At 39.0% G+C, this 17,728-nt stretch overlaps 1 protein-coding gene across 1 annotated transcript in view; it reads right to left on the bottom strand.

Moving 5' to 3' along the window:
* Positions 1–17,728, bottom strand: part of FAM135B (family with sequence similarity 135 member B) — a 350,355-nt gene that overhangs the window by 35,011 nt on the left and 297,616 nt on the right. The window contains exons 8-11 of the mRNA XM_056134964.1: positions 17,118–17,271; positions 12,116–12,165; positions 2,204–2,359; positions 1,351–1,424 (exon numbers count right to left, since the gene is read on the bottom strand). Coding sequence (XP_055990939.1) covers positions 1,351–1,424; positions 2,204–2,359; positions 12,116–12,165; positions 17,118–17,271 — 434 coding nt within the window. The remainder of the gene's footprint in view (positions 1–1,350; positions 1,425–2,203; positions 2,360–12,115; positions 12,166–17,117; positions 17,272–17,728) is intronic.

The following is a 17,728-nucleotide window of genomic DNA, read 5'->3' as shown; positions in this document are numbered from 1 at the left end:
GAATTATATTTAGACACTTCTGGCCAAGAATTGGTATAAATGAAATATTGTAATATCAGATATTTCTAGATAGGCTGTTTGAAAACACGGTTGTGTTTCCCGTGGTGTCCTTCCCACTTTCAGAACCTTTGAGGTGAACCATAAATGTCATCATATTTTACAAACAGAATGAAGTATCAGGAGAAAATATGAATGGGAACATTTTCTTGTTACGTCTTTCAGTGATGAATGAGTGTTTAGAGCTTCTCCTGCTAACTTGCTAGGCATTGCAAACACTATTCAACTGACTTAATTTTTTTTAAATTTTTATTAGTGAAACACCATGAGGTACAGTTGTAGATTTACAAATTTTTGTGCTTGGGTTTCGATTATACAATGATCAAATACCCATCCCTCCACCAGTGCCCATTTTCTACCACCATGGATAATATCCCTCCCACCCCCATCCCCCTCATCCCACCCTGCCTCTGTGCCAGGACATTCCCTTTTGTTCTCTCTCTCCTTTTGGGTGTTGTGGTCTGCAAAAGAGGCATTGAGTGACAAATATGTTCAGTCCATAGTCTACTTTCAACACGCATCTCCCCTCCTGGGAAGATCCTCCAAACACCCTTTATTTGGTTCTCCCTTCTCTATCTGAGCTGCCCTTTCCCCTATAATGTCCGGCTGGCCTCTAAGCTATGGAGTAATCCTCCTGGTGCTGATCTCAGCTCTTCTTGGGTATTAATCAACTGACTTAAATTTTAAGACACAAAAAAGGAATCCTTCGATTTATGTAGCAAAGACCACAACTTCTTGTAGAGAGTGTCCACTCACTAAGATGTTCGCTCACTCAGGACCTCCATCACAGAGAACAACCTCCTCATCTTTGGTTAACCTCTCGCTTTTTATTTTTCCTGGATGAAGAAGAACTTGGAAATTTATGTCTTCAGAATTAAGCGCTTGAGTATAAATTCTTACGCTCAATGAATTTTGGATTTCCTGCAACTCTCAGATAAATTATATTGCTATTTTATTGTTATTTCTGACATAGTTTGCAGCCAACCCCAAGCTTGGAATTCATTTTGCAAATTGCCTCAGTAAAATGATGTCTTTGATAACCGGAGAAATCTCAATCCCATCAATGCAACCATAATGACAAAAGAAAACTTGGGTTATTGACCTTCTCTGCCACCTGCTAGTTTCTGCCTCTGCAATTTGTCTTACTTTCCTGCAGAGAAAATGCATCCTGAATGTGCAGGGGTGGCAAGCTTCTTTCCTTCACAGTCAGAGCTGAAAGGAAGTGACTTTGTATTAGAATGTATTGGGTGGCTAATTTTAGGGTATGACGTGGGCATACAATGAGTTACTTACAGATTTTCTTGAAAGGTCAGGACCGCAAGCTTTTGGTGCTCCATGTAAAAGAAAGCTTCAGAAAACCTTCGGACCTAATAATAACACATAAAATAGAATAATTTTTTTAGTGAATATTGCTTCAATTTTGAGATAATTGAGGTTCTTGTAGTTGTGATACTTATTAACAAGAGCAGAATTTTTTAATACTCACGGATTCTCAAACAATGCATTTCTACCCTTTTGTAGCTGCTTTCTCTCAGAAGGCTAGAAGGTAAAACCTCGTTCCTCGAAACAATTTTATGTGTTAATAAATCTGTTATTGCACTGCTTTCTATTATTTTTCCTATTTAGATCTATTTCTCCTAGTTGAATATAAGATACTCAGACACAGATTTATGATTAAATGTGGACAAAATGAAATTTGTAAAGTCAGTCATGGGTGCTTCCTAAGCTCTATGTGGATTCAGATATTTTTGCCTTCTTGTTATAAATGTCAAGACCATGATGTTTTCATTGTGTTTTAACAACTAACAGCCTACACTCAAATTGATGATAAAGAAATATTCTAAAAGTTATGACTGATATAGACATGTAACTTTTAAAAACACTTTCAAGTCATTTATAACTTAAGATGGACTTTGCTAGCATTAGAGACAAACAAGGTAGATACTGTACACAAATAGAGGAAGAATTTGGTAGGCCCCGTAAGTTCATAAAAATATCAAGGCAAACTCATAGTGGAAAAGAAATTTAACTCCTATCCACTGAAATCAATCTCAATCCCTATTATTCCCACAACATATAAGCTGTTGTTAAGCTTCCTTGAGAAATTACTGGCATACAATTAGAGAATTTATACCCAACCCCTTACCCGCAATGTGTGATGTTCCTGGGTGAGATAAGTGGTGACTTGAGAATGCAAAGTTACTGTATCTAGAAATTGGGTCCAAAGTGTCATCAGATGGGAGGTGAGCCAAGTAAGATCCTTACTTATGTGTTCAGCTATCTTCTCTGGATTGTTTAATATCTGGAGAGGCAAGAGATCACAGTAAGTTAACTATACTCCATGAAGCATCGTAGCATTCTTCCTGAAGTCTCCTCTGATGGTTATGTTTTAAACAAGTCTTTTTCATGATTGAGTGTCAGTCATACAATGTTCCAACATCCATTTCTCCACCACTGTACATTTCCCACCACCAGTATCCCCCATATCCCTCCTGCCACTCCCCTACACACAGCCTGCCTCTATGGTAGGCACTTCTCTGTCTCTGTCTCTGTCTCTGTCTCTGTCTCTGTCTCTCTCTGTCTCTCTGTCTCTCTGTCTCTCTTTCTCTTTCTCTTTCTCTCCTATTAGGCATTATGGTTTGTAATACAGATACTGATCAACTATTTTACAACTTTACCAGGATTCTAATAACTAATTAGATAACTGGAAATGTCTAAAACTTCAGATCCAACAAACTTGAGCTCTTTTGTGGGCTCATGATAGCCCCTTTCTGAAATGGTCACCGATAACACTATAAATTGGACCCATCCTCTAATGTAAACTACAGAATGTTGGAAGGGGAAAAAATTCTGGAAAGAGACTGGAGGGTTAGTACAGTGGGTAGGGTGCTTGCTTTGCATGTGGACAACATGGCTTAGATTCCTGGTATCCCCTATGGTCCCTTGTGCACTGCCAGAAGTAATTCCTGACTGCAGATCCAGGAGAAAGTAAGCTCTGAGCACCGCTGAAAGTAAGCACCTTCCCTCAACTCCAAAAAACTAAGAGTGGAAATTATACACTGGTGGAGGGATGGGTGCAAGACCATTGTATAACTGAAACTGAAACATGAAAGTTTTGTAACTGTAGTTCACAGTGAGTCAATAAAAAAAAGTTTGAAATTTTAAAAAAAGGTGGAATAGAAAGTGGAATTAATGTCTAGAAGAAAATTCTTGTCTTAAGATTGAGTCTTACTGCTTTCTTTTCTTTAAATTAAAAATTATCTTGAATGGTAAAAAAGTATTTTTCATTTTTCTCATCTCAACAATATATTCCATCACATTTTAAACTTGGAACTCTACAATCATTATAGCTTTCATTTATTAAAATCTACTTGGTAGGTAGAAATTTTTAAATAGACACTTCCTTTCAAATCCCTGCAATAACCATTTGCAGTTATTGTACTATTTATTTAATGGAAAAATAAAATGAGACTCAGAGGGACTATATAGCAATATCAGTTAACACAGAGCTGGGAATCAGCTACAGGAATTCAACCACAAAGCCACAGTATTATGCTTCTACAAAGTACGTGTTAGAAAAGCATCTAAGAGTTGTTAGTAAAGTCTCTACAAATACATGGTAAATAACTGTTAGATGGTTTTCCTATTTATTCAAATTTCTTTTAAAAAATAAACTTAAAATGTGACCTGGAACTTCACAGGGAAATCTTTAGATGGATTCAGGTTAGCCCTTGGAGATATTTCTACATGGTAAATAATTCTGGGAACTAAACCAGAAAAATCAAATCTCTGAGGAAACATAGGGAGGGATACAGTTGTCAAGACCTAATATTGATGTATAGGCTTCATGGCTTATTCCAAAAGCATCCAATAAGCATCTTCTATGTCCCAGGCATATGATTAGACTAGAAAATATACCAATAAATAAAAGAGTTTCTCTACATCTTCCTAAAGGATCCTCATTCAATGTAGGGGATAGAAAGGTAAAGTAACAGTTGAAAGCCTCTTTCATGAATTATGCAGAAGAATATATAATCAGTCCTCTAAAACCCACCTCTGATTTCTCTCAACGCTATGCCTCCACTTACAAATCTGCAAAATGAGCATTCAAAATAAATAACAATTTGTATATGCTGACTAAGTTTAATGTCTACATTGATCACTTGATCACCTGACATCTTGTTACTCATCGATTTGCTCAGGCAGGTGCCAGTAACATCTCCATTCATCTCTATTGCACGCTAGTGTAGCCCAATGACATCTGCTCACTCCAGGAACACAAAAACCTCAAACTGATCATTCAGGATCTTGACAAAGAAGTCTGACCTTCTCATAGGTGGGCAGCCACACGATCTTTTGATGTTCTGTGGAACCTAGTCAGTAACGGCTCTAGTGCAGCTGTCATCTCCAAATCGCATAATGTGTCCAGCCCAACTGATTTTTGACACCTTGGCAAACGAGGCAGTGTCCCTGATAGTTGATCGTTGACAGAAGTAGGAACTCTGGATTCTTTCTCTCACTTGAGTGAAGCGTGATACTACAAGCATAGCTCTTTCGATTCCTCTTTGGGAGAACCAAATAGCGTTCTCATCCTGTTTTCATAGGGCCCAAGTCTCTGAAGCATATATTAATGCAGGAAGAACGGTGGAAAAGTTGTGCCCAGAGTTGGAGGTTCTTCATCCTCCTTCAACACTCTTGAAGACATTCCACGCTGCTCTCTTTCTTCTGCGCATTTCTGGTGCCAAATCGTTCATCATGTTGAGTTCTCAACCCAGGTACACATAACTGCTGCATTTGGAGATGATCGTTCCATTGAGAACAAACTGAATGTCAGGAACTAGTTTGCTTCTTATAAACATTGTCTTTGTGAGATTTAGCTGTAGTCTGACCTTTCCACACTCACGGTCGAAGTCAGCCAGCATTTGTGCCACTTGGTTAAATTTGGTATTATTAAAACAATGTCATCAGCGGAGTGGAGATGGTGTAGTTGCTGACTGTCTATCTTCACTTCCATTCCTTGCCATTCTAGTCATCACATGATGATCTCAAAAGTGGCACTGAAGAGTTTTAGTGAAATGGTATTGCCCTGTTGAACTTCTCTCTTTACGTTGATGATCACTTCCTTGTAGAATGCTGAGATCCTGGTGGTGGATCTGTAATACAGCTCATGGAGGATCATGATGTACTGAGTTTGAATATCCTGTTTGGGTAGGGCTTCAATGACCATTTCAGTCTCAACAGAATCAAAGGCCTTCTTTAATCGATGAACGTTAGACAGAGTGGCATCTTGAACTCCCGAAAAACTTTAATGAGCTTGGTCACTGTGTGGATATGGTCAAGCGTGCTGAATCCTTCTCAGAAACTGGCTTGCTTGCATGGTTGTCCTTCATCTAGTGTTCTGCCAGTCCTATTCTGGATGACTCAGGTGAACAACTTGTAGACGATAGACAACAGGCAGATCGGACGACAGTTGTCAATGTCGTGGATGTTTCTCTTCTTATACAGTAGAATGGTTCTGTGGTTTTCCATTGGGATGGAACCTTGCATTCAGACAGGTAGCATGTGAAGAGTCGAGCCAGTGTGTTGATGAGTATTGGCAGCAGATTCTTCAGGTGTTCAGGTCTTACCTTGTCTGGACTGAGTGCTGGATGCTTCTTTACCAAAGAAATGGTGTGTAGGATTTTGGAAGGAAAAATGCTGGGAACGACATATCCATCCTATGGAATTTGGTATGTGGCAGGTGGACGTGGCTACCGTAGAGATCCGACTAGAAGTAGTGGATAACCATTACCCTTCTAGAAGATGTGATAGATTTATAAGGACATCATAGGGCAGTCGTCTTGATCTTACAATTGCCAAAGGACAGGTGGGTGTTGTGAATACTTTTCCAGGATTCTTCTGCATTGACCAACACTACTGATACTTAAGTTCCTTAATAGCCATTATCTAGAGACACACAAAATAATCTCCAAACTAAGAAGCTCACTGCAGAGATTTCTCCAGACCCTAATTATCTAAAATTTTGGAATTACAAAAGCAGGCAGCTGCTCTGGTGGCCAAATGACACCTTTTGCTATTCATAACAAGCAATACAAAAGAGAGTATGTGGGAAATTGTCTGTGAAAACGACAAGGGGAGGGGTGAGATGGGAGGGGATACTGGGGACCTTGGTGGTAGAATATATACACTGGTGGAGGGTTGGATGATCAATCATTGTATGACTGAAACTCAAACAGGAAAGCTTTGTAACTATATCTCACGGTGATTAAAATAATAATAATAATTAATAATAATAATAAAATAAAATTAGCATTCTGAATTTTAAAAAAATAATGTGGAGTTCATGCCCAATTCAATCAGCTTAATCAATGGCTGAAAAAACAGCAATACTCCTACATTAAAATAATAAAAATAGGTAAGGAGAAATTTGACATTTAGTAAAGCTCTCTCATTTCCATGTGAATATTACTGATTTTTATTTGTAGTGGGCCATACCCAGACCTTATCAGATGATTATTTTCCCTGACTCTACACTCAGATATCACTCTGGCAGGTTGGGGGGACATTTGCGGACTGAACTCAAGTTGACTGTATGAAATGCAAGCAGCCTCCTGTAGTACTTTACACTGGATCCTACATATAAGTTTAATAACTACATGTTTTGTGGTGCTTGTAGTTATGACATGATACTTTGGACAAGAATAGACTGTACATATATTAGTGATCCATATATACAGCCTAGATGAGTAAAAGAGTAGAACAGTTATGTTTGTATAAATTTACCCTATTATGATTGCACACTGACAGCATCCCTTAACAATGTGATAGAACACAATCAATATATAGAACAAAGCTGACTCTAATGGCTGTTTTCCAGGTACTCTACATTATTCAACTACAGTATCTATGGGCTGCTTTTCCTAAGAGGAAAGGTCAGTCTTTGATGACTGCATAAGGTATTAAACTCCAAAGCATAAGAATGACCTTTACTTTTTTTTCAGTGAAAGTATTTTTTCCAGCAGCAACTTTTTTGGATGCAAAACTGAAACAGTGTCCATTCGGTTGAGTTCAAAATCCAGGATGAAAGGAATTTAAACGCAGTAGAGTAAGAAATAGATTTGAGGATGGAGAATATGCTCCGCCAGAAGAAAGCATCCAGGATAGAGAATATGGTTTTGTGTTTGACCAGAAATGATTAATCTTTAAATGAAGATCTATAGATCGTTTTAAATAGTCAACCTCACTAAAAATTAGAGCTAAACTCTTAAAACTGAGGCCCAATTCCACTTTGTACCTAATATCTCCAGACTTCTCTCTGATTACTTCACATTCTGTTCCAGTGCATATGTATTATTCTAGGTATTTTCACTTTTCTCCAGTGCACATGCATTATTCTAGCCACTCTATGTTGGTTAAAGTGATCTGTGTATGCCCAGTTCTTTCCCAGAACCACATTCTTGATCGGGCTACAAATTATCCTAAAGATGTGTTTCTCATTTTCTAATATCCATTATCCCTCTTTTCACCACTGTAGATTTGTCTGTTCTCTACTAGAAAATTGTTGAAGTGCAGTGCCCAGCTTCATGATTCTTTGGAAATGTGTTCTATGGTCTACAAGTCAAATAAACTGGTCCTTGAACTGGTCTTGCTCAGTAGAGTCCCCTATCCTGGATTCTCTGGTCAGGTATTGATTGGTTTGCTCTTAAAATACCTCATTCCATGGCATTTTGAGATTCAAACCTCTGTTGTTCCTTATTTCCAAAGTGTTTATTTATTGTTTGCTTATTTGTTTTATTTTCATTTTCTGCCCCTTAATCCTTTTCATCCAAGATTTTGAACTTAATTTAGAGTGAGGAACCCCCCCCCACACACACACACATTCTACTTGCTTCATGACAAGGTAATAAGATAATAATTATATGATCATTCAATAAATATTATAATTGTGTCTTAGTTGGATCTCTCAAAAATGCTTGGGAACATCAGAAAAGGGTTTTTACATGAAAAAATCTTTTTTGAAATATTTTTTAAAGAAGAAAACTGACAATTGTTTTTCAGATGATGCCCAGCATATGTTGAACGGGTTGAACCTCTTTGCTTCATTAAATCATGTGGCTGAGTTTCATTAGAAGCTTTCCATCCACAGCAGAGAGCACGCTCCATCCCCATCTCTTTCTTAATCAGGCAGCACAGCAGGACCCTTTCCTCAGTTCCAATCCACTTTTACAGCTCTCCTCCCCTCACCCGACCCTAGCAGCTTCATTACCACTGGGCTAGAACCACAGTGAACCAAGTTCCCTGAATTGAATAGATTCCTACTCTGTTTTTTTCCTGATTGTGTCTCCCTACCATCTGTCTTATTTCCATTTCTTCAAATAGAGCCCAGATACATTCCTTCTGTGTTTTCACACCCCTTACCCTGCCCCTGCTAACAGCTTTTACCTTGTGTGTGAACAAATCTGTTTCATATGAGGCAAAGGTGCTAGACCCAGGAAGGTCTCTTCTCCCTCTGGATTACCAACAAAATGAAGAAGGGATGGCACATAATAGGTGCTTAATAATGTTTGTAAGATTTTCATGGAATAAATATACATATCGATAGCTCCCCTTTTTTTTCAGCCACATGCCCACCCTTAACTGGGTGCATTCCCTATACACTGTGATTAGTCACTAGATGGCAATATTCTGCCTCTTTATCCATGTGAATCCATACAGAATCAATGAGTTGCCCTGTTACACTGGTGTCAAGCTCCAAACTACAGGGATGGGGCTTGATTTGGAGGATTGTGTTGCCCTGGGCTTTATTTTGAAGTGACCATATTAGTCAACTGTTTCAGAAGAGTGGTTGGCTAACAGAAGAAAAGAGGGAGTGTGGGTATCTATTAGTTTTCTTCAGTTGATAGTTAAAGGGCTGACATGGTACCTGAAGAAACAAAACCCTGTCCCCAGTGTCTTTAGCAAACAACTGGAGAAAATCAATAGACACTGATCCTTCATAGGATTTATTGCTAGAGTCAATGTAGACTGATTTCACACCGAGGTTAGAGAGACCAGTTGTAACAACTCTGCAGGGAACTCCTTGAAGATCTTGGATTACACACTCACTGATTAAAGGATTTTTAAAATAAAAACGGATAGGTATTTTTGTTGTGATTAAATATTAAAACAAGTCTGCATTCTTACTCTCTGGGGTCATTTCCTTCATAGCTACTCTAACACTGAGTTTTACACATTATATAACTAATATCATATAGTATTAAACTATGCAGTGTAAAGATTATAGTCATACTATATAACTTTTAATTACCATATAAGTAAAACTATACATTATTCTTCTTAATTGTCTGAAACAGAAATTCTTGACATAGATGCACATTATGATTGACCTGGCATGCATCTTTTCTGTTTTCTTTGATAACAGATATATTGAGACACAACGGGCATATAGTACTGTATAAATTTAAGGCATACTTGATTATTTTTGTGTCTATATTGTGAAATGATAAACACCATATTTGGTTAATATCCATATTGTAATACTTTTTTACTATAGTCAAGTTGTAATGATTTTTTGTTGTGATTAGAACTTTTAGGATTATTGTATTAAGAAAAACAAACAAAAAAATAAACACTGTCCTCCCATTGTTCATTGATTTGCTCAAGTGGACCTAGTAACGTCTCCATTGTGAGACTTCTTGTTACTGTGTTTGGCATATTGAATACTCTCGGTAGCTTGCCAGGTTCTCTGAGAGGGGCGGAGGAATCAAACCCGGTTTGGCCAGGCTGGCTGTGCGCAAGGCAGACACCCTACTGCTGTGCTATCACTCATCCAATTTTTTCTAAAAAAATATTTAAACACCATGATTTACAAACTTATACATAATTGAGTTTTATACATATAATACTGCTGTGCTGATCCCACTATGAGTGTTAATTTCCCTCCACCAATGTTCCTAGGTTCTCTTCCATATCTGCCATCTGATCCCCAGCCCAGCCTATCCTCTGGACAGGCACCTTTCTATGCTTTATGTTATAGTGTGGATCTCTAAATTTCAGTGTTGTTAATTCTGTGATTTGGAAAGAAAGTTTAGTTGTACATTAAAACCACATATAAAATCCCATTGACCACCACTCTTTATTGCAGGTAACCACTAATCTATTCTCTTCCTTTATGAATTTGTCATTTTGTATGTTTTTTAAAATTCCATAAACAAGCAAGATTAGGTAACACTTGTCTTTATCTGAATTATCTCCCTTAGCATAAGGCCCTCAAGTCCTTTCTAATTTTTCCACAAAACTGTAGAATTTGTTTTCTTTTTAAGATGGTACAAAAACCTTATATGTATATTCTACATATTTGTCGATTGCCTCGAGCAGGCCCCAGTAACGTCTCCTTCATCCTAGCCCTGAGATTATATTCAAGGCTCTTTTGGAGAATGAGACCCATCATTGTTACTGGTATTTGGCATATTGGGTACGCCACGGGGAGTTTGCCAGACTCTGCCGTGTGGGCAGGCTACATTCGGTATATTCTACATATACACATTTTAAAAATTTATTTGTTCATTTTGAACACTTACATCATTTTATGTGTTGGTTATTTTTTAATGAATACTGCAATAAGCCTGGGAATGCAGATATATCATTGCTTAGTGTAATAATGTTTTAATTTCATTCTAATATATATCCAAAAGTGGCACTGCTGAATAATATGATGAATCTATTTTTAAGGTCTTGAGGAATTTCATTTTTTTCCATAGTAGCTGACATCATTCTTAACCATCGGTGCAAAAATATTTCCTCATTTCAGCATCCTCATCATGTCTTTTGTATTTTTGATTACAGTCACTCTAATATATGGAAAGTGAAAGCTAATTGTGGTTTTGATTGATCTGGGGAGTTTTGAATAGAAAGCTTACTCCTAGATATTCTGTCAATCAAATAATGTGCATCTAAACAAAGGAATATCGTTAAAAATTCCAAATGGAGTTCTACTGTGGAACTAGAGTCAAGAAACACTGATGGGGAGGGTGGGTGGGCAGCTTTCAATGAGACCATCTTTTTTTTCTTTTGTTTTTGTTTTGGATCACACTCAGTGATGCTCAGAGATTACTCCTGGCCCTACTACTCAGGAATAATTCCTGGAAGTGCTCAAGGGACTGTACAGGATGACAGAGATCAAACCAGGGTTGGCTGTATACAAGGCAAATGCCTTACCTCTGTACTATCTCACTGGAACCCTACATCTTCTTTTAAGTGCTACTCCTATCATCAACAGTTGTGTCTCAAACCGTAAATTGTTGACTGTCAAATTTACTTGCATCTTTATTTACTTTTGTATACAGGAAATGTACAATGCTACAGGGGCTGGAGCAATAGCACAGTGGGTAAGGCGTTTGCCTTACATGCAGCCAAAATGGCTGACCCGAGTTCAATTCCTCTGCCCCTCTCAGAGATCCCGGCGAGTTACCAACAGTATCTCACCTGCACAGCAAAGCCTGGCAAGCTACCCGTGATGTATCCTATATACCAAACACAGTAACAAGTCTCACAATGTTACTGTGCTTGCTCAAGCAAATCGATGAACAATGGGAAGACTGTGACCATGACAATGCAACAGGATGCAAAAGTGCTCCAAAGATTCTGAATAACAATAAAATGCAATCGAAGTAATGTTGAAGCATGTCGTCGTACTGTTTTTCTTCACCATCTTTATCATTAATGCTACTTACTTGATATATCTGAGTTCATCTGAGCATAGATTGAAGGTCTCTATCAATCTCTTTGTGGAACTTGTAGTCATTGGTCAATAAATGAGTACTTAATAGTTAAACATAGTGTGAGCTCTAGAAAGATCCAAGATCTTACTTATTTGCTTTGTTTTTACAAAATGTAGACCATAGATCTAGCTGTACAATAGGTAATTAAGGATAATAGAAAATGAGTGGTTCTTCAGTTTTAGATCTAGGTCAAAGTAAGTCCTGTCTTTCTATCTCTGACTTCTCTTTACCCTATGTAAATACAGCTATTCAGGTTGGAGGATTTTGCTTTCACTTACCTGTAACTCTGAGCATAGCTGAGCAAGTGTTTCTTCGACAGCAAGGGATTCTGGGAACAAAAATATCCATATACAATTAGACAGACGTAAGTTGAAATAAAAGCTATTGCAAACTGAATCTAAAAAGCACTGGCGTCAAGTTGGCACTGAAGTCATAGAAAGAAACACAATTTTAGACTTTCCAATCTATTACAATGTGGGTGTTTGTTAGCAGACTATAAACCTGACTATCAATCAAAGGCCAAAATTGTTTAGTGGGTGTATTTCTGGAAATAGATAATCTCACATTTGTACATAAACTTAAATCTCTCAAATTAATTTCAAACTGCTTATGTCGAAAAATGCCCATGAAGACACAATGCACATAGATATTATATGCAACATTTATAATATATAGCACTGTATTTTAGCACTGTCCTCCCATTGTTCATCAATTTGCTCAAGCGGGCACCAGGAAGGTTTCCATTGTGAGACTTGTTGTTACTGTTTTTGGCATATAAAATACATCACGGGTAGCTTGCCAGGCTTTGCATTGTGGGTGGGTTACTCTCCTAGCTTTCCAGGCTCTCTGAGAGGAATGGAGGAATTGAACCCATGTCGGCCACATACAAAGCAAACGTCCTTTCTCAGTCTTCCCCTTCTCTCCCTCTGTCCCTCTCTTCCCGGTCTCTCTCTCATGCACAAACATATATATACATATATATATATATACATATATGTATATATATGTGTGTGTATACATATATATGTTTGTGTGTATACATGTATATATACATATAAATATATGGAACATAACTATATATTACAGAAAAATGTGTGAATTCCTAGAAAAATAGAGCTAACTTAACAAACTCTGATATCAATTAGTACTGCGACAGAATGGAGAATGGAACACCAAGTAAAGGGTGTTGGGAGGATCCTCCCAGGATGGGAGATGCATGCTGAAAGTAGACTATAGACTGAACATGATTGCCACTCAATGCCTCTTTTGAAAACCACAGCACCCAAAAGGAGAGAGGAACAAAAGGGAATTCCCTGCCACAAAGGCAGGGTGGGATGAGGGGATGGGGGGTGGGAGGGATATTGGGATCATTGCTGGTGGAGAATGGGCACTGGTGGATAAATGGGTACTCGATCATTGTATAACTGAAACCCAAGCACAAAAATTTGTAAGTCTGCAACTGTACCTCATGGTACACTAATAAAAATTTTAAAACAAACAGCCTATTAATATATTATTTAGATAAGTACCTGAAACACAGGAGCTGCCAGTAGTATTAGAGAAAATAACATTAGACTGTGAGAGATGCATCAGAATCCAGTGACGTACAACTCTACTGTTCCTTCACCCTACAAACCAGGCACTATTCATGAGGAATCTGAGGAGACTGCTGCATTAAGAACCCCAAATATGTTACTTTATATTCCCCCAGATGAGTGCCGTCTTTCTATATCTGTCCCTCTATTTCTGGCTCATTTCATTTAGCATGGTACTTTTCATGTAGAACCATTTGTAGATAAATTTCATAACTTCATCTTTTCTAACAGCTGCATAGTATTCCATTGTGTAGATGTACAAAAGTTTCTTTAACCAGTTATCTGTTCTTGGACACTCGGGTTTTTTTTTTTTCCATATTTTGGGTATTGTGAACAGTGCAGCAATGAACATAGAAGTGCAGATGTCATTTTGACTGTAAGAATAGTTGAGATAAGTACCAGGAGGTCTGCTGCATGGTTTGGAAGCTGGAAGCACATGTTGGGAGGAGAGGGGGAAGGCAGCTCAGATAGAGAAGGGAACATCAAGTAAAGGATGTTTGGAGGACTAGCTCAGGATGCAAGATGCGTGCTGAAAGAAGACTATAGACGGAACATGATGGCTACTCAATACCTCTATTGCAAACTACAATACCCTAAAGGAAAGAGTAAGTCTACCTCATGGTGTTTCACTAATTAAAAAAAAGAGAACCCCAAATCTGTATTTCTTTTGGCTTATTTACTTTTTCATTTTTAGCACAGCCTGAGGTTTTCAGAGATTACTCTTGGCTCTGTGGTGTAGGAAATGGAACCTAAGTCAGCTGTGTGCATGGCAAGTGATATATTGCACTACATTTTTTTTCCTTTTTATAAAGGTGTTTATTGAATCCGAGTTGATTCCTCTGCCCCTCTCGGAGAGCCCGGCAAGCTACCGAGAGTACCTCGCGACACGGCAGAGCCTGGAAAGCTCCCCGTGACATATTTCAATATGCCAAACACAGTAACAACAAGTCTCATGATGGAGACGTTACTGGGCCCGCTCGAGCAAATCGATGAACAATGGGAGGACTTATTATTACTTATTATTATATTTATTGAATCACCATGAGAGCAGTTACAAAGTTTTTGGGTTTAAGTCTTGGTCATGCAATGATGAAACACCCGTCCCTTCACCAGTGTCCATTCTCCACCACCAAAAGCCCCAGTATACCCCCATCCCACACCCTTTCCCCTATTTGTGGGGCAGATGATTTCCACATTACTCTCTCTCTCTACGTCGATAACATTCAATATTTCAACACCAGACCCACCATTATTATTTGGGATTTTACCCCAACACTCAGATATCTGAAAACACAATCATAGACAATTTGTTTTCTACTGCTGATTATGAATAACATATGATGTCATTCCTACTTTGGACAAACTTGCAGGCTATCGAATGTAGCCTGCCCACAGGGCAGAGTCTGGCAAACTCCCCGTGGCCTACCAAATATGCCAAATACCAGTAACAATGATGGGTCTCATTCTCCTAAAGAGCCTTGAATATAATCTCAGGGCTAGAATGAAAGAGACGTTACTGGGGCCTGCTCGAGGCAATCGACGAATAACAGGATGATGAAATTAAATGAAATGAAATGATGTCATGTGGCTGCAGTAGTGGCCACGCAATTTTGGAATTTCAAAACGTTTGTTTTTGCTTTTTGGGTCACACTCAACAATGTACAGGGGTTACTCCTGGCTCTACACTCAGGAGTTACCCATGACGGTGCTTAGGGGACCATACGAGATGCTGGGTATCTAACCCGGGTCGGCTGCATGAAAGGCAAACCCCCTACCCACTGTGTTACTGCTCCAGCCCCAAAATTCCGAAATTTTAACAATTAAATCTGGAGGAATTTCTGCTAAAACCTGCTGGTTCTGAGATTTGTTCCTGAGTCTTTGGCAGCCTGGTTGTTAAGCAGCTTGATCAGGAGCCAGAGAGGTCATTTGTAGGCGGTGACTCGTGGTCTTGTTGGGGCAGGGGGAAAAGGGCCAGTTCCACCCCTATCCCGTGAGGCCTCACATTTCTCATCACTGCAGACCCAAACCTTACTGGCCAATGGCTACTGGAGGATGACAACGACTGAGCCACCAAGATGGAGCAGGCAGAGGCACAACATCATTTCCCCCTTGGGGTGGCCTGGTGACAGTAACTTACTGCGGGGACCAAACACATTTCTGCCAAAAGCCACTGGGTTCCGAAATTTGTTTCTGAGTCTTTGGGATCATGGCCGTTAAGCAGTTTGATCAGGAATCAGAGAGGCCTTGCCTCCAATTATATAGCCGAGCCAGAGGTGATTTTTGGGTGTGTCTCCCACGTACCTAACTTTTGTCCATTGACTTTTTTGGTAAACTTTCCCTCAAGTTGTTGAGGTCTGGCCAAAGGCACAGCAGCAATTTTTGGGTTCTGGAAATCTGTAGGCACCATGAGGCTGCTGATGCACTTGCCTCACAGGTATAGATTGACCTGCTGGCAGTATCATACCCTGTTATATTTCTTTTCTTGAGAGAGGATTTGTTCAAAACTTTTGCCACTTTGGGGCGCAAAAAATAAAACCAAGCATATGTATGTTTCAATTAGGAGAAGTTTCTGTTTAAGGAAAAATGCAAATAAATCTTTGTTATGAGATGTGTTCAGTGTGATAAAGTCCAATGAATAAGGATCTAAATCCTACCAAAGCCATGATTACTCCAGTAGTTGAGGACCAGGAATATTGGGAAGGACTCAGCAGATTGCCATTAACCTTGAATATCAGGCTAAGTATTTGTCCTCTGTTCTAGAAGCAAAGGGGTTATTACAGTAGAGAACTCTTAGCTGCAAGTAAGCATGGCATTATATATACAATCCTTCCGGGAAGTCACAATAGGATTCCCTTTCTCTGTACACAGTTGTGTCAAACAGTGAAGCATAACCCTAAGCAATCATTTTACCTCTATGCACTTTGGATCCACTATCTGTGTCCACCAAGAGACATTAAGTTTCAATAAGGAATCCCCAGCAAACAAAATAGGATAGTTACTCTAAGACTTCTGGGGCTGGAGCGATAGCACAGTGGGTAGGGCATTTGCCTTGCACGCAGCCAACATGGCCGAGCCAAGTTCGATTCCTCCGCCCCTCTCGGGAGCCCGTCAAGCTACCAAGAGTATCTCGCCCACATGGCAGAGCCTGGCAAGCTACCCGTGACGTATTCAATATGCCAAACACAGTAACAAGTCTCATGATGGCCCACGTTACTGGGCCCTCTCAAGCAAATCGATGAACAATGGGAGGACAGTGACAGTGACTCTAAGACTCCTGTGAGTGCCCATATTTAAATATATAATATACATATTATACATTAATAAACATGTTTACATATAACTCTTAGTAAGGTGTTATTCTCTAGCAAATTTGGAAACCTGTAGCTACAGCGTTAGATAGTATTTTAAAATCATATATTAATAGCTCCAGGTGTGGCGTAGATACTCCATAGAGGCTCAGTGGGTCAATGACTGAGTGAGCAGATGTGTTTGGGGTTGTTCTTGGCTTCTCTTCATTCCTTTGCATACCCAGGATGGTCCTCTGCTACAAAGAACAGAACGCACAAAAACCTACCTGAAACAGTTCGCTATTTGGTGTTTAGAACAGCCTGCAGACTTCTCTGGAGCCTGGGTAAGGCAAAAAGTGGGTTGCTGGGATGTTGTTCCCCTGTGCTCAGACTCTTACCTAACTCTGTGTGAGGCAGCTCCGGGATGTCCCTCATGATGACCAGGAAATAGGCACGGAGTCCTCGGTAGGCATGCAAGAGCAGAAAGCACAGTTCCCGGTGCCACTTGTAAGCGCGCTGCATGCAGTTTTCTGAGGGCACATAGAAACTCCCCTGCAGAAAAACAAAAAAGCTGTTGAATTCTCACTCTGCAGACGTGGTCCAGAGAAAAATAGATTATAGGAGAGTTTGAAACTTCCCCTGATATCTGTGGAAAACCTATAAAATCCATCAAATCTCATTTATTAACACAATGGTAGTGATAATGATAATAAAAAGAAAGATGATTATAAATGATACATATGATTTGATGACACTACTGACTTCACAGGCTATGACAACTCAATCATAACTATTTGTAAGACCCACTTGCATGTCTTTGCAGGTGTAATATGCTTTTTCACAGGAAGAAGAGTTTTGGAAATATCTTCATACTAAGTGAGAAAAGTGCATTATTAAAATGAGAAAAGTGCATTATTATACAGTAGGAAGAAGTTGTGAGGTTAAATAGTCAATGTACGTAGTTCATGCTTCAAAAAGTATAATAAATAAAATTTAAAAGTGAATCAAG

The sequence above is a fragment of the Sorex fumeus genome, unplaced genomic scaffold (assembly GCF_029834395.1).
Source record: "Sorex fumeus unplaced genomic scaffold, SorFum_2.1 ptg000002l, whole genome shotgun sequence".
Lineage (NCBI taxonomy): Eukaryota > Metazoa > Chordata > Mammalia > Eulipotyphla > Soricidae > Sorex > Sorex fumeus.
Note: the sequence above shows the minus strand (reverse complement) of the source record. Positions and strands in the feature narration are given on the sequence as shown.